The sequence below is a fragment of the Gekko japonicus genome, unplaced genomic scaffold, assembly GCF_001447785.1.
Source record: "Gekko japonicus isolate JY-2015 unplaced genomic scaffold, Gekko_japonicus_V1.1 scaffold2150, whole genome shotgun sequence".
Classification (NCBI taxonomy): Eukaryota; Metazoa; Chordata; class Lepidosauria; order Squamata; family Gekkonidae; genus Gekko; species Gekko japonicus.
The window spans coordinates 237046-254957 of record NW_015168719.1 but is presented as its reverse complement, the minus strand read 5'-3'; the positions used below and the strand labels follow the sequence as shown (position 1 = coordinate 254957).

Sequence of the window (17912 nt, the reverse complement as noted above, 5' to 3'; positions counted from 1 at the left end):
CTCCCCCTGCCTTTATTCAGATAGAAGGATTTGTTCAAGTGTGGTCTCCACATGTTCATGTCTCCCACACATGTTCTTGTACACCACGGTGGAGGGGGAAAGTTCCATGGAGGAGAAAAGAGCTATGCGTGCTCTTCAGTTGTATTTACTGCATTTGTGATTGGTATGGGACAGGAGTAGGGTTGCCAACCTCCAGGTGGTAGCTGGAGATCTCCCGGGATTACAACTGATCTCTAGGCAACAGAGATCCGTTCACCTGGGGAAAATGGCCACTTTGGAAGGTGGACTCTATGGCATCATACCCCACTGAAGTCCCTCCCCTCCCCAAACCCCACTTTCCTCAGACTCCACCCCCAAAATCTCCAGCCAGGTATTTTGCAACCTGGAGCTGGCAACCTGTTATGTATTAAGATGGCTGCGACCGTGTGCGCCTGGCCATGCGGTCGAACCAAACATGGACCTTTGGGTCCGAGAACAATAGACACTGCAGATCCTAGGTGCGGACCAATGGGAGCGCCAGGATCCTGTAAGGAACCTATAGTTACTGAGGGCATGTACATAGAACCTATCATGGGAATCGGGGGATGTTGGGTGTGTGTGTAGACAAGAATATAAGCCGGCTGCGGACCGGCTAGTTTATCTTTCATTTTCCAATGTAATCAATAAATGTGAGCTGATTTAACCATGCTACGCCTGGAACTCCAGTACTTTTCACAACCCTAGACAGAAGAGAGCCAATTGCTTGGTTCAGATATGAAATGGTTTATTTTAACTAGGGTTTGTTTCTGAAACCAGGATTTGGATTGCAGATGATCATCTAGATATTGGTTTCCCTGGCAAATGCTGGTTTCTCTAACTTTCCTCTTTCTTAGCCTGCTCTATATGAAGATAGATTCAGGTGGGTAGCTGTGTTGGTCTGAAGCAGCAGAACAAAGTTTGAGTCCAGTGGCTTCTTTAAGACAAAGTTTTATTCAAGGTATAAGCTTTCGTGTGCACACACACTTCTTCAGATACATTGAAATAGAAGTTCCCTGTTCATACATATAGGTAGAGGGCGAGCAGCAAATTAGCATAAGCATAATAAAAGTTGTTTTAACAGATGCAAGGACCAGACTGAAATAACAAGCTTAGTTTATATGGTCACCATTTGTTTGGGTTTAATTAAGGGGGGGAAAACATAGTGAAGGAAATAAATATATCAAAACTGGAGACTGATGTGCAAATGTACCCTTCTGAATTGTGGAATATTGAGAGTAATTAACTGAGATCTATGCTTGAGAGGAGACGGATGGAGCAGTCATTTCTTGTTTGTTATGTTCTTCCTTTGAGTGGCTGTTGTTTCTTATTTCATCTAGCTGCATTGCTGTGAAAAAGTTGTTTTGCATGATAAAATGGCGCTGATCTGTTAGTCGCTGTTCAGTGGTGGTAGAATGGGGACACTTTTCTTTCCATATTTCAAACATTCATTTCAAATATCCACGCTGTTCAGATCTTGATTCAAAATAACATTGCATGATGATTCGGTCTTGTTCTCGAGATAATTTTTTTGTTGACATTGCTGCTTTCCCAGTAACTGATCAGGTCCCTGCTCTGGTTTCTCTATAGAAGATCCTGCTTCCAGTAGTACATCAGGTCTCTCCCTTGGTTGCCCAACAGAAGAGCCTGTGTCCTGTAGCCTATTTTTCACCAGAGATCCAGGAACACCAGTCTCTGATGTGGTCCTTGTTAATCTGGGCAATGACCAAGGTGGTATAGAATTAGAATTCGATTTTCTTGCCATATTGAATCAGGGTTTGGGATGCTTTTAGTCTGATTCCTTAGCAGAAGCCTGTCTACTATGGGAGGCCCTGCCAGCAGCTATGTTGCTGATAGCATAGCCCTCTGCTTCAGTGTGGCACACAAGCCCCACCAGCACAGCAAGCTTGCATCCTGTAGGGGGTTATTATTGTTATCATTAGTAGTAGTAATAGTAGTAGTGGTAGTATTAGTGGCTCAATCTGCAGACCACCAGCTGGCTGGTGGGGAGCCCCCCCTTAAGAGTCCCGCCCTGCCCGATGTGCCCGGTGTGATCACATCTACCCGGAGGTGACGTCATCGCGTTGGGAATGTCATGCGGGGACGCTCTAGCATTTTGGGCAAAAACTCTATGGTGACCAGAATACTCCCGGAGCAGGACTGGAAACTCCAAGGGAGGGAGACAAAGCCAGAATTAGTTGGCTCTACATACTGTTGGCTCCAACTCTGCCTACTGTTGGCTGCTGTCTCCTCCGTCCCATTAGCCCCATCAGCCACTATGCCAAAGGAAGTTTGATTTATCTGCATAACTCTGATATTATTTATAATTTCAGTGACATGCCACAGAACAATCCACTGCATGATCTTTGTTTCATTTATCAGGTCTGTCCTGCCTGCATGCTCGTCTATCAGCTTATCTGTCTTAGTTGCTTTGCTGAAACAATCCACTCAAAGAGACATGCAAGATACCAACATGTTTTTTTTAAAAAAAATCTAAATCTAATTGAAAAAATAATAATCTAAAACACTGGAAAGATTAGTAAACTGTTTTAAAATATTCTATAAAGGGAGACTGCAGAGTAAAATCCACATAAACGGTTATTCAGTTATTACAGTCTCTCTGAAATACCTTTAAAAAACATTTGGCAGCTTAAAGGGGGCCTACCATTTCTTCCTAGAGCCCTCATTTCTCAATGTAAGCGCCACCATAGAATGGTTCTGGCAGCATTTGGCTTTGATTTCTATAAATAAGAGGCCATAGAACACAGCTGCACTCACAGAGCCTTAATGGGCAGGGGCTGAGGAAGGGCAGGGAGAACAGAGACTGAGAAGAGAGAACTGGTTCAGGGGTAATGGCAAACTGTGGTTTGCTACTATATAATGGTCCTTGAACTCGTGTGTACTAGGGAAGGAGGGATATTTACGATGAAATTGTGGTTTGCTGGTTATGTACAAAGAGGAGGAGCAGGAGGATGTGAGCCCTGTGCGTTTACTGATTTCTTTGTGTATCAGCAAACCACAGTTTGCTTTATATCTGTACCATGCCGTAGTGGCACGCCCAAAGCACCAGAGTCAACATCACGGGGAAATCTACTTATTTTCACATTTTCATCTAAGCATATCCCTCTGACCACACAGAACTTTGCACACCATACTACAGTGCAGTGTCTGATGGAATCACTGAGAGCAGGATGAAGTCTGTCAAAAAGGTACCTGTGTGGTTGTCTAGTCCCTCTTCTGCCAATTCTCTGCCCATCGTTTTTTAGCCTTCCTTTAATCAGAGCATCCCTTACTGCAGAACTGAAGTAATGGCTCCCCCTGTTGAGGAACAGCGAGGAAGTAAAGGGAGATCAAAATAAAGCCGTTGGCTAGAAGAGGAACATGTCTGCACTAGCAATTTAACCTGTCCTGCATTTGGCTAGGGACAAAGGCACAAAAAAGTAGGATCTGATCACCATTCTCCTGCAAATTAAATCAATAACCTGCGCATACCTGTATCCTCTAGGTAGAACGCCAGTTAAGCTGTTTAGAGGCCCCCATGCACATGACAATGAAGCAGAAAATAATGGAAGCTGCGGGAAGCTACAAGGGTACGTCTAATGATCTGTGACTGACTCCCTAGCACAAGTGGGTTTGACAGGAAGTCGACTCTGGCTGCTGATGTCAGAATTGCTTTGGAGGAAAGCTTGAAACTGCTCTGAAGGACTAGAACCGCAAGCAGTGCTTGGAGAAAATCTGGGCAACTTTTTTTTAAAAGGGCAAAAGAGGATACATTACTGTTAATACTGTGGGTTTGCTGGATTGTTTTTCTGGGTGCCTGTTTTGTTTCACTAATTTATTTTTATTTTTCTTGTTCCAATATAGTTTTCTTAACCAAAAAACTACACCTTGTAACAACCAGAAAATTTGGCAGCAATAGGGATTTGTGATAGAAAAAATGGCAGAGAGAGAAGAAAAAGGAGTGCGGGTGCAGGGGTTAGAAAAAAAACCACAATAGAAATGGGAGGGGTAGGGGGAGAGGCAAGGAGTGGGGCGGAGGGCTGGAATACATGGCGATCTGGCCCTGGGGTCGGTCCCACTATGGCAGGGCCGGGGGCCATGGGCAGTCGCTGCCACCTTGGACATCCTTACACCGTTCCATCAGTAGTACCACGGGCGGGGCCACGCAGGAAGGCATGTCAATACTGGGATCTCCGCAAGTGGTTGGCCATCTCAAAGCACTTCTTGTTCATGCAGCCGCCGTGGACACCTTCCTTCCCCATCATGAGGACTATCATCTTGCTGGTCACGGCTGCTGTGATGTTGAAGGTGGGGGCTCCGCCTGTGCTCTTGGTCCGCAGGTCCATGGTACACTCCCCGTCCGTGTGCAAGCTGTCCCAGATGACGGAACACTTCTGGCCCCCAAGCGTCAGCCCGTTCACAAACATGTTGTCTCGGTCCTTTCCTACCAGGACGTTTACTTCCGCTGGCGTAATGCCGGCGAAGGTCTTGCCCGGGCGGCAGCCCAGACAGACGGCACGTCTTTGTAGCCCACGATGGCAGCGTCCTGGCAGGTGCCGTCGGCCATCAGGCTGTCGATGTAGCAGTATTGTTTCACTAGGCCGGGTACATTTATGCAGCTCATAGGCTTTTAGACAACACGAACTTATGTCATAACAACACTTCCTGTTTTCCACGGGAAGTAATATTGTGTATGCCATGACACCCCAAACACCTGCCCTCAGATCCTCCCTCCCAGCAGGTTACTAGGCACTCAGCAGCCCAGACCTGCTCAGTTTTAGCAAAATGGCTGCCATCACAGGGCAGACTGGCCATTTAACTTAACAGGGAATTTTCCCAATATAGGCTGCTTCCTTAGAGGGCCTCTGGCAGTGAAAAGCAAGCAGAGCCAAAGCCTAACAACCATGAGGGCTACTTTGCTTGGATCTTCATCCTAAATGATGGCCAGTGTCAGTTCTCCAGTTGTTGCCCCCTGTACAGCTGTTAGTTTGTGGGAGGAAGCAGCAATGGGTGAGAAAGGGCTCATTGTTGGCACTGCAGAACCGAGTGGCTAGGAGGATTCCCAGGCAGTGCCTGGCAACTGGTGGGAGGATTGTGTAGTGAGCAGCATCCTGGGAGAGAAAGTAAAAATGAGGCCTCATCCATGTACAAGAAGTTCTGACCATACAGTTCCTGACATTTCCTTGCGCTACCTGGACTGACAAGGGTGGCTCTAGCTGTAATGTATTCAATAAGCTGCCATTGAATGCATAATGTGTTATGAAAACATCTAATTGAAATGCTATGTTAGGCTTCGTCTGGGGCTAGGATCCAAATACATCCAATCACATTGCTAGCCCAGGAAGCACCTAACCAATCACTATCAACAAGCTCCCTGAGCGGGAATGTCCGTGATTGGTCCTTATCTATGCAACCTAGGGTTGCCAAGTCGATCTTCGCCGGGAGCGGGGGGCTCCCGGCTGGCGTCTGGTGCATGCCGTAGAGTTTTCCCTCGGATGGCCGGGGCCCCGCCCCCAGCGTGCCTGGCGTGGTTGCATCACTTCCAGGTGACGCACACGTCAAGGAGGAGTTCCCCCGGGGCCCGATCCGGCGGCGCCAGGGAACGGGCCTGTTTCCCCGCCCCCAGGGGGGACTTGGGAAGCCTAATGCAACCTTATTGGTTGGTAAATGTACAGTAGGCATGGCTACATTAGCCGGGAGAGTTTAAAAGCAGGACAGCTGCAATGTAAAAGCTGTTCTGGTTATCAGATGTTGATCTGTGTTGGAGTTGTGTTTGAGATGCTGAATAAAGCTGAATCCTTGCTGAATCACTCTCCGACTACTTTGTTAAGCGAGCGACTTAACACTAGCAATCATCAGAAACTCTGTGATAAGATTACCATGGTGTTTCTGGCACTTGCTAGAGCTATCTTTTGTCACTTTTGGGAAGCCCTAGGAATCATCAGGAACTCTATGGTCAGAACTTCTTGTAAGCTGCTATTGCTTTTTTATTATTATTATTGCTTTTTATTTTTTTCCTCACCTGGATGATCACTGCCCCTCTTTTTGGCCCCAGCTTCCGCCTGCTGGTCAACTGAACATTGGCAGGCAAGGGCTGCAACTGCCTGGGGGTGTTCCACAATAAGCCGGCAAATGGGAACCTTATTTGGGGCCCTCCGGCTCTGGTTTATGGTGCAACCAGGCCCTCCTCTGCATGGCTTGCTCCAGGGTCGTGTTAACGTCTCGGTCTGCCCCTGCTAATTCACATGTCCTCCACCTGTACTATGGGGCCTAATGTGGTCTGGTGTTATGCAAGAATTGATTGGGATAAAGGCAGAGACAGTTGCCCAATTTGGTGAGGGTCCCACAGATTCCACAGTGGGTGCTTTTCAGCTGGACTGCCAGATCTTCTGGAAAGTTCCAAGTATTTCTTTAACTGAGTAGCAGCTCTCTCTGTCTGTATTGTGCCATCAAGTTGCTTCTTCTAACCTATGGAGATCCTCTGAACTGACACCCTCTAAAATTTCCTGTCTTTAACAGCCTTGCTCCAGGTCTTGCAAACTGAGGGCCGTGGCTTCCTTGATGGAGTCAATCCATCTCATAATGGGGTCTTCCTCTTTTCCTGGGATTATTTCCCCCCAGAGATTCTTGTCTTCTCATAATGTGACCAGAGACCAATAGTCTCAGTTAAGTCATTTTAGCTTCTAGGGAGAGTTCAGGCTTGATTTCATCTAGAACCCACTGATTTGTCTTTTAGGGGTTTTTTTTGTATTTGTGTGTACATGTGCACATGCGCATGTCTGGAAGTCATGGCTGACTGGGGCTGGGAGGCAAGGACATTCAGAGAGGTGGCTTGCTGCTTGCCTCTATGTCATGGCCCTGGTATTCCTTGGAGGTCTCCCATCCAAGTACTTGCCAGGATCAGCCCTGCTTAGCTTCCGAGATCTGATGAGATTGGGCTTGCCTGGGCTATCCAGGTGAGGCCCTGGTTTGTCTTTTTGGAGGTCCACAGTAGCCGTGAAACTCTCCTCCACCACCATATTTCAAATGAATCAATGTTTTTCCTGTCAGCTTTTCTCATTGTCCAACTGTCACACCCCTACATGGCAATGGAGAATACCACGGTATGAATTAACTTGAATGAATTAGCAGCTCTAGCTCTTTATTATTCATTTAGAATAATTTTGGAAATGATTTTTAGAACTAGTTCCTGTTGTAAAAAAGGCCAAAAAAACACCCCTCTATTAGTTTAGTCTGAACCTGTTTTTCTCCTTTCTGTCACAAATTAGATTTAATGCACCAGAACTGAGCCTAATCCTCTTTTATTTTTTGTATTTTTTGGGAGGGGGGTAAAGGAGCTTAAATAACAAAGCCCTGTTTGGCTATTATGTGATTCTTTATGCCTGGTGCATTATACACGTTGCATTTGAAACTCCTAATAATTCCGTCACACTGAACTCTTAAAGCAAGTGCAATACAAATGAACTTGCATACCACTATTTAATTTGTATTGAAATAAAAAGTAATGGCCACTGGCTGAAAAGTGTATCTTTGTTATTAAGGCAGCAAATTACAATTATGAGAAAACAATACCATTATTAGTTTGCAAAAGTTATTTGCGTTGATTAAAAGCACCAATAAGTATGCCTTGCTACCAGAACTGCTCCATTTAGCACTTGACATATAATAGGTTTTTCTCCTTTCACAATGTAATATCTCCATTGAAATATAATTATTTTGCAGATTGCTCAACTGAATGCCCTTACAAACATGCTGTTAGGGGGAACTCACCCCTGGAGATCATCAGAAGATCATGACAATATGCACAATTGATGTACACGCGAGAGATGCTTGTAGCAAAGCTTATAGCACAGAAGGTAATTTGTTGCAGAGCAATTACCCTAATGCATTTTTTAAAAGCGTAAAATAAAGAATAATTTCATTTGTCGAAAAGATATTCGGGTAGTTTATGTATAATGATGACAGAATATTTTGATTCAGTCAATTTTCATCCCTTTCTCCCCCCCTTTGGTTTCTGACTGTAAGTAATTACATTTACCAGTTTTTTAAAAATGCTACTTTAAATATATATGTGTGTGTGAGTGTGTGTTTGTCCAAATGTTTAAAGTGTCTATTTAAAATGGTCTCTATGAAATGACAGCAAGTCCTCAGTGATCTGCCCCAGCCCTCTTAAATGCCGCTGTCGAAATGTGCATTCGTGACAGCAGGCATGGCAATTTAAGTCACACAAAATACTGTGATTGTATAATATTTTTCTGGAGTGCTTTCTTTTTCTTTAGTATATTGTTGAGAGTGTGTGTTTTTTTCCCCCTGAGGAGGTGGCAACAACATGGCTGCCAGTTCCTTTGCTCTAATTGTGGTCCCGTATGTGTATCCATATTTCAGTGACAGAGCACTTTGAATTCAGAAAGCTCCAAGTTCAATTTGCATTATCTCCAGCTACAAAGAGTTCAGGTGGCAATAGGGATGTCAGGGCTCTTTTTGTAGAAAAAGCCCAGCAGGAACTCATTAGCATAATAGGCCACACCCAACAGCAGGAACTCATTAGCATATTGGGCCACACCCCTGACAGCACAGCTCATTAGCACATTAGCCCGCACCCACATGTTACCAGAAGTGTGGTTATCCAGCCATACCCACCTTTTGCTTGTTATTCTGTTTACCTTGTTTGTTGTCAAACCCAGGGCCTTTTTTTGTAGCAGGAACTCCTTTGCATGTTAGGCCACACACCCCTAATGTAGCCAATCCGAATGAGTTTCTGCTGTTGGGTGTGGCCCATTATGCTAATGAGTTCCTGCTGGGCGTGGCCAACCTGGGAGCCAGCCGGAACTCCGTTCCTGTGCGTTCCTGCCCAAAAATAGCTCTGGGGATGCCAACTTTAGGTTGGGAAATACCTGGAGATAGAAGGAGTGGAGCCGGGGGTGGTGGTTAGGGTTTGGGAAGGGGAAGGACCTTAGTGGGATATAATGTCATACAGTCCACCCTCCAAAGCAGCCATTTTCTCCAGGGGAACTGATCTGGGTCATCATTGGCAGTCTCACTGGCAGTCTTTACGCGGTGGCTGGACAAGCACTCGTCAGGGATGCTCTGGGCTGATCCTGCATTGAGCAGGGGGTTGGATTAGATGGCCTGTATGGCCCCTTCCAACTCTGTGATTCTGTGATTCTATGATCTGGAGAGCCATTGTAATAGTGGGAGGTCTCCAGGCATCTCCTGGAGGTTGGCAATTCTAGGTGGCAGGACTAGGACTATCCTGAGCTTGAGACCTTAAAGAACCTGTACCATTAGGAGAAGTCAGTCCTGGGTGAGAAGGATCAGTGGTCTCATTCGGAATACATAGGTTCATAGGGCCAGATTGAGGAGAAAGTGGATACCATGAAGCTCTACCATTACAATGGAAAGGTTGGAAGAATGAGGATTTGAGGAACTTAGCCACACAGTCTGGTGTAGCGGTTAAGAGCACGGACTCTAATCTGGGAGAACCGGGTTTGATTCCCCACTCCTCCACTCGCAGCTGCTGGATGACTTTGGGCAAGCCATAGTTCTGTCAGAGGTGTTCTTGAAAAGAGCAGTTACTGTCAGAGCTCTCTCAGCCCCACCTACCTCACAGGATGTCTATTGTGGGGAGGGGAAGGGAAAGGAGTTTGTAAGCCGCTCTGAGACTCAGAGTGAAGGGCGGGTATAAATCCAATCTCCTCCTCCTCCTCTTCTTCTTTTTCTTCTTCTTCCAGGCCAATGTGATAGATCTGTTGCTGCAATGAAATTGAATGTTTGATTTAATGGATGTCATAAAATCATAGAATCATAGAGTTGGAAGGGACCTCCAGGGTCATCTAGTCCAACCCCCTGCACAAGGCAGGAAATTCACAAATACCTCCCCCTACACACACTCTGTTCCACACTGAGAAGATGACCAAACTGGCCTGGAGAAGATCGCTTCTTGACCCCAAAGTGGCAATCAGCATTTCCCTGGGTGAGAAAGGGCCACAAGAACTAAGCATTGAGGCAACCCTTCCTGCCCTCCCTCTCATGATCTGGCTAAGTCTTTTCTATGTATGGAATAGTGTATCGACCACAGAGGAAACCTCAGTTTTCAAGATGTGAAAATTAGTCCTTCACAGTGTTGTATGAGAAGACAAATATTCTGTGTATGGTGCTGTGAGAATAATGCAAAAACAGGCAGATATGTCTGTGCTTAACAAGCAGACTATCTGGATGACGCAAGGCACAATATAGAATGCATGAAGAAATACCAAAACGCATCTGTTTCCAGCTTTTTCTTTGGCCCCACCTTATTTCAATGTCCTTGAGATATAACAGCTACTATTCAGTCTGGGTGGTGTGAATCTGGCTGAACCACGGTCCTGCAGCACAGCTCTGAAACTGTCCAAGCAGGGGTTCCCACCTTTTTTTGAGCCTGTGGGTACCTTTGTTCTGACAAAGGATGTGGTGGGTACAACCATAAAATGGCTGTTGTGAGAGGCAGAGCCACACACACAGAGGAAGCCTAAGCTCAGGGGAGAAGAGGGATAATTAAAAAAAATACATTGGGAGTGAGGAGTGAAAGAGAATAAACCCAACACTGTGGTGGCATCTGCAGCTGAAACAATTGGAGTTTCTTTTTTTTCCTTTTCTGGGGGAATGCACCGGAACAGAGTTCCAGAATTTCTTCTTGAAATAAAATTCTCAAAAAATGTTTAAAAGTTGATGAGGGGCACCGGAGGAGGATGATGTCACTTGCGCACTCCTTGGCCAGCTCCCCCCAGTCTTTGATCCGACAAAGTATGTTACAACATGGTCGCTGCAAGGTCATCATTCAGCATTGGGCACCAAAAGCAAGAAGCGAAAAAGAACTGAGGAAGTCTAAAGTCTGGAAACTGCTTTAAAGTTGAGGTCAGTCCACAGCACATGAAAATAGTATTCTTTCAAGGAATTCCATGTGTTTCTCCTTCATGTCCCTCTTGAGAGTTCCGGCACCTCTTTTTCCAGAAAAAAAGCCCTGGAAACAAGGACATTTTAATCTGCTTGGCCAATCAGATCTCCAGTGGCCCATCAGAAGCCCTGCTGGGCAAGAGCCCCACCCTGCCCCACCCACTTTCTAAAAACACCTGGTGGGCACCAGGTAAGGTGTGTTTGGACCCCTGGTCCAAAGCAAATTGTTGGAAAATGCATTAATATCCACACATGGTTGGATACTTCACTGTTGTTGCATCATAGCTGTCATCCACAGCGGACTCTGCAATGCGGACAAGACAGTACAGGTGTGAATGATTCCTGTAGAGCAACAATGGGGCAGCATCAGAGCTGTGTGTTGCTGCAGCTTTATATGGCACACTGGGTAGCTTTTAGATAGGGGCTGGGCTTCTCCCTAGTTTTTGTTGACCTGGAACAATTACAGTCTTCTATGGAATGATCTTGCATGGGTGGGAGAGGAAAGGGAACAGGAGTCTCTGAACTAACTTGACAGTACTAAGTAGCTGCCACATAAAGACTTGGTCACTGGATCCAAGGGACTTATGCAAAGAATATAAGATATTGTCTTCCTTATGGTTTCTTGGCCCCGGTCACACAGAGAATTTGCCGTGCGAATGGCACGAATGCTGGACGGATTTTCGGGGCGTGATCACACTGCAACATCTGGGAAACGTAGCGCACGCATGGCCAACCCGTGGCGTGCCGCCGAAGATGTGTAGTTAAAAAGTACCAGCAAAAATCTACTAGCAAATGTTTTGTCATGGGCTGCAGACGGACTCGTTCGGTGTGATCGTGCCGGCGCGCGCCTATTCCCTCCGGCCGTCCTCTTTGCAGTGTGCACTGAAGGATGAAACCCTGGTGTGCCTGCCGTCGCGTCTGATCGCATAATGACGGATCAGAATGTGATGGTGCAAATAGCCACGCCTCCCCCCTGCGTTTTCCGGCACGTGTGGCTGGGGCCCTTGAAAGGCTGTATCCACACATCATTGGATCTTGTACTATCATCACTGTGATGTAGCAATCGTTTGCAATTGGACTGTCCTGCCCACACAGGGGATGGGGCTGCGGTTCAGTAGCAGAGCATCTGCCTGGTATGCAGAAGGTCCCACTTCCAATCCCTGGTATCTCCAGCTAAAAGTATTCAGCAGTAGGTGATGTGAAAGACCTCAGTCTGAGACTCTGGAGAGCTGCTACCAGTCTGAGTAGAAAATACTGACCTCGATGGACCAAGGATCTGATTTAGTATAAGCTTAATTGCAAACAATTACTATAGTTCAATGATAATACAGTGTCCAGAGACATGACGTTGCAGTCTGGGGCGTATCTGAGTGTCTGGGGTCCACGCCTCTGCCCCCACACTTACCCCAGGGGACTGCAAGCCCCACTGAAGACTCACTGCAACAGCAAGCGCCAAGGCTGGGAAAGATGTCTGTCAGGTCACAGCACGGTGTTGCCTTGATGGAGTCTACTCGAGAGTTGGCCAGCTTGAAGGAGCCCAGCCTGCTCTCAGCAGTGTGCTCAGCAGCAGAAGCCAACCCACCTGAGTTCCCACCAGAGATGGCCCCTGGCACTGAGACCCAGGGGAGCTCTGACAAAGGGGCAGGGAGAGCAGCAGCATGGACCTTCTTAGAGGAGTTCAGGCAGGGCACCCAGCTCTTTAAAGAAGCCCAGGGGGAAGGGCCAATGAGCTCACCAATCCAAGGCAAGGATCCATTGACCCAGTGGCCTGTCACGTCCCAGGACTGGGTTGGGGAGGGAGGATTGGCTGAAGCCAGGGTTAGCCCTTCCTTGGGGAAGCATTTAGAAGGCGTGCACAGGAACAGCCATGGAGGAGGAGCCAGACCCATTGCCTGGCAAGTGGGAATAGGTGATTGGCAGAGCAGAGGGTGGAAATTGGGTCCTTGCTCTATTTGGAGGCTCTATCCTGGGACCCTTGCCCAACTAAAAGCAACCTTGGAGGGTGAGACAGCCCCGGACGACTGAGGGGTGACATGATAGAGGTTTACAGAATTATGCATAGGATAGAGAAGTTAGAGAAAGAAGTACTCTTCTCCCTTTCTCACAATGCAAGACCTCGTGGACACTCAATGAAATTAATGAGCAGTAGGCTTATTTATTTATCTATTGGGCTTCTATCCCACTCTACCCCACAAGTCAGCTCAGGGTGGTCACAGTATATAAAACATTGAATTATTAAAACATATAATCTAAAACCAAGTTTAAAACAGTACGAAAGCAAGACGGCAGCTTAAGAATATCATCAGGAAATCCAGACCGCCTCCTGCAAGATGTTAGTCTTGACACTGGGGCCAATGCTGTGGACAGGAGAGGCCGAGATGGTTGGACATCCGCTGCCTCAGCTGAAGTCCTGGTGGAACAACTCCATTTTACAGGCCCTGGGGAACTGTGACAAGTCCCACAGGGCCCTGATCTCAGCTGGGAGTGTGTTCCACCAGGGCAGGGCCAGAGCAAAGAAAACCCTGGCTCTGATCCCTGGCCGCATAGGGCTTTAAAGGTCATTACCATAACCTTGAACCGGAGCCAGTACTCAATTGGCAGCCAGTGCAGTTGGTGTAGCAGTGGCTGAGCGTGTGCCCGTACAGATGTCGATGTCAGCAAGGCCGCTGCCGCATTCTGCACTAGCTGCAGTTTCCAGATCAGGTTCAAGGGCAGCCCCCCGTAGAGCGAGTTAGTTACAGGTAGAACAGATAAAAGGAAGTACTTCTTCACCCAAAGAGTAATTAACACACAGAATTCACTGCCTCAGGAAGTGGTGGTGGCTACAAGCATAGACAACTTCAAGATGGAATTGTATAAAAATATGGAGCAGACGTCCATGAGTGGTTATTAGCCACAAGGTACAGATGGAACGCTCTTTCTGGGGCAGTGATGCTCTGTGTTCTTGGGGGGGGCAACAGTGGGAGGGCATCTGGAGTTCTGGCCCTGCTGGTGTATCTCCTGGTGACACCTCGGTTTTGGCCACTGTGTGACTCAGAGTGTTGGACTGGGTGGGTCACTGGCCTGATCCAACATGGCTTCTCTAATGTTCTTATGACTCAGACCCAACCCCAGCAGAACTTGACAGTGAGCTGGAAGGAATGATCAAGCAGCTTGAAACCCCTTACATTTGAATATCAAGGGGGACTGTGAGTGAGCTCAGTGGGCTTCATATGCAATGGTCACCTCCAGGCTGGATTACTGTAACTCGCTTTATGCGGGGCTACCCTTGAGATTGATCTGGAAACTGCAGCTGGTCCAAAATGCAGTGGCACGTGTCCTCACAAGGACACTGAGAGCACATATACATCTGGTGCTGTGCCAGCTGCACTGGCTTCCAGTTGAATTCTGGATCAAGTTCAAGGTCTTGGTTTTTATATTCAAAGCTGTATGTGGACTGGAACCAACATATCTGCAGGACCATCTCTTCCAATACAGCTCCCGAAGGGCCTTGCGCTCTGCCGATCAACATCTACTGGTCATCCCTGGACCCAAAGTTGTCTACCTAGCCTTGACCAGAGCCTTCTTGGCTCTGGTGCCAGACTGGTGGAACACTCTCCCTAGTGAAATCCGGCCCCTGCAGGATCTAATGCAGTTCTGCAGGGCCTGTAAAATGGAGATGGTTGAGGCAGCGACAATTCATCTACAATGGCCTCTCCTGCTCTGCTGAGCTCTGTCTTAGCAGTGTCTGTAGTCCATCATAGCTGCTTCCTCACCCACCCACTTCTCTTGCTTTGTTTCAATCTGCAGTTACACATAATCTAGAATTTCATCCTATTCCTTAAACTGTTCAGCTAGCGCCTCTTAGGGATTTTATAGATTTATATTGTACTGAAGCTGTTTTTTTATGAATTGTATTTTATTTTAAATTTTTGTATGTTCTTTGGAACCTGCCCTGAGGGCTAAAAGTCCAACGAAACAAACAAACAAATATGTGCTGTAGGGTTTGTAAGTTTCCTCTTAACAACAGCTGTCCTGCATGCATGCCATTTAAACAGCTGTTTTTTTTAACAAGCACAACCCCAGAAACTGTGAGGAGAAAGAAGAGAGAAAAGAGTTCAGTATTGCAGTTTCATAAGCCATAGGATTTTCCCAGCACAACTCTCCACCTGTGGCTGTCTCCTCTGAGCTGAGATTTGCAGTGGACAAGCATTTCCTAAGTTGTTGCAGTTGTGTCATGGATAGGACAGTGCCTACTGTAGGGAGATGTAGGGAAGGTAATTATAAACTGCTTTGAGACTCCTTAATAGGGTTGCCATCCCCACAATGGTGGCGGGTTTCCCCCTGCCTTTGGGCCCCCCAATCCACCAACAGCCAGCCGGCTGGTGGGGGGAGCCCCACCCCCCAAAAGCCCCATTGTGCCCAAAGTGCCCAGTACGATGATGTCACCTGGAGGTGATCATAGAGTTTTTTGCCCAAACGCTAGTGCGTCCCCTGCATGACATGCCCAACACAATGACATCACTTCCGGGACTGGGCAGGAGCACTCCTGCTGGCAACCTGACTCCTTAAGGTAGAGAAAAGCTGGGTATAGAAACCAACTCTTCTTCTTCTGCTACTCTTCCAGAGGCAAAGCATTGCTGTAGTGCAATAATGGCACAATAGCCAACCATATGCAGACACAGACAAACAACTTGAGCATTAGGAAGGGGAGGGAAATTATGACATTGGTGGTATATATTAAAATACCCGACTTCTTCAGAATTTCCCACTGTCAAGAGTAAGGCCTGCAGAAGAAGTGATGAATAGGTCCTAAGTAGCTTATTAACATGAGTAAAATGTATATTTTACTTAAAAAATGAGCACAGTCCTCCTAATTGTTTTTAGCATGCAATAGAAGCTCTTTGTCCAGGACAATGCTCTTTGAGCCTTGTTAACTGGCATTCTGTTAAACCCCCCCCCCCCAATACCCTGCAGAACTGTTAACAGTTGCTGTACAAAAAATCCCTTTCCGCTGAACATAATCATTTTGTTGTGGTGTGATGCATAATAGCAGTTGCAGGGGAAAATTTGCAGCAATTTTAAATATTCTTTTCACTGAAATTGTTTATCCACATTGGCAAAGCCCTTTAAAGGCAGGACTGATGTTTTCAGCATTGTGGGGGGAGCAGCTGTCTCTGCCTCCTACGGCTGTCTCCCCGCTAACTAGGCAGATGGCAGACAGTAGCTGAGGTGTGTCTGCTGCGTACAGGACTAACTTTTCTGGCTTGCAGAAGACACAGCTGCCGCGCTATTATGATGGTGATGCCGATCCTTATGTATTTCAGACATGGGAAGCCTTGTGTGGAGCCATGTGCTTTGAAGGGGTGATTAGGGTTTTGAACATGCTGAATAAGCACTTAAATAATCAAGCAGCTGAGCGGCATGAAAATATGGAATTCCTATTAATTACAGTTTTGCATGAGGATAGGTTGGGGGGAGAAAGGGGGTGGGTGGGCTCTATGAAGCAAACGGGGTTGTTTTGCTTTCACGTTATATTCCAGAATACCAAGTCTAGTCCTCCTCCTCCTAAGGTTGTCACCTTCCCTTGGGAAGAGAGAGAAAAAAAAATGCTCTTCTGTTGCACGTGACCGTTTGTTTCAAGGGATGCAAAGAATTGCTTGCCCTGTTGCCTAAAAGGGACGCTGGCTTTGTTTTGTTTTTTAAATTAAAAAGGCAAACCAGTGATGAAGTCTTGTCAAGGAAGGTTAAAGGTAGACATTTGGGCCTCAACCGACCATTTAAATAACTCTTTGGTAATGAAGAAGGGAACATTTAGCTCTTAACCTCCCCCCTCAACCTTGTGGGAGAGAGTGCTGTCAAACTGCAGCTGACATACGGTGACCATGTAGTGTTTTCAAGGCAAGAGACATTCAGAAGTGGATGGCTGTTACTGTCCTCTTTATAGCAACTCTTGAGGTCTCCCATCCAACTGCTAACCAGGGCTACCCCTGCTTAGCTTCTGTGATCTGAGAAGACTGAGCTGGCCTTGGTCATCCAGGTCACAGTACCCCGACAATCTACCTCTTATCAAACTGTTGATGCTGAAGAAGCTACAGAAAGGCAGCATTTATCCTACAGAAAGGCAGCATTTATCCATCATTTCATTCACCCATCCTTTTTTTATTCAATTTATTTACTCACAATCTCTCTTATCGGATGGGAAGCAACTTTGTTCAGGACTAGGACAATCAGGGATTTGTTGTTCAGTTAAATGGACAGGACTGGCATCATTAGGACAGCTATAGACGGGGTAGCTGAAAGGAGAGAGAGTGAGTGAAAGAGTATCTGAGAAAGTGTCCTTGCTCGTGAAAGCTCACACCTTAAATAAAACGTTGTTGGTCTTAAAGGTGCCACTGGACTCAAACTTTGTTCTGCCTTGAATCTAGTTTTTGACAAAGGTGGGCTTAAAATGCCCCAACTAAATAAATAGATAAATATTTGCATTGGATTTGGTTAGAAAGGGGGGGGCATTAAAGACCTTTGTCTAGGAGCCCTTGTTAGTTGGCAGTGCTGGATATACAGGGTTAAGATAGGGGGAAGTTATGAAAAAATAAAGGGAAGAAACAGGAACGTTCAGGGATACATAGCATACAGCAGTTAAAGACCTCCAGAAAGAACCTTTATGCAACATGGCAGCACTCTCTTCCTGTCGGTGTAGTGGTTAAGAGTGTAGACTCTACCATTGGAGAACTGCGTTTGATTCCCCACTCCTCCACATGCAGCTGCTGGTGTGACCTTGGGTCGGTCACAAGTTCTTTCAGGGCTGTGCTCTCAAGGGCAGTTCTCGAGAGAGCTCTCTCTACCGCACCCACCTCACAGGATGTCTGTTGTGGGGAGGGGAAGGGAAAGGAGATTGTAAGCCGCTCTGAGTGAAGGGCAGGGTATAAATCCAATCTCCTCCTCCTACTCCAAGATCCTCGGAGGCTGGAGCTATTGGGAAAGGA

At 46.6% G+C, this 17912-nt stretch overlaps 1 protein-coding gene across 1 annotated transcript; it reads right to left on the bottom strand.

Moving 5' to 3' along the window:
• Positions 1 to 4193: 4193 nt before the first annotated feature.
• LOC107114138 (profilin-1-like) lies at positions 4194 to 4639 on the bottom strand. Its single transcript, XM_015415577.1, is given in 2 exon segments — positions 4194 to 4510; positions 4513 to 4639. Coding segments are annotated over 2 exon segments (444 nt in total).
• Positions 4640 to 17912: the final 13273 nt, after the last annotated feature.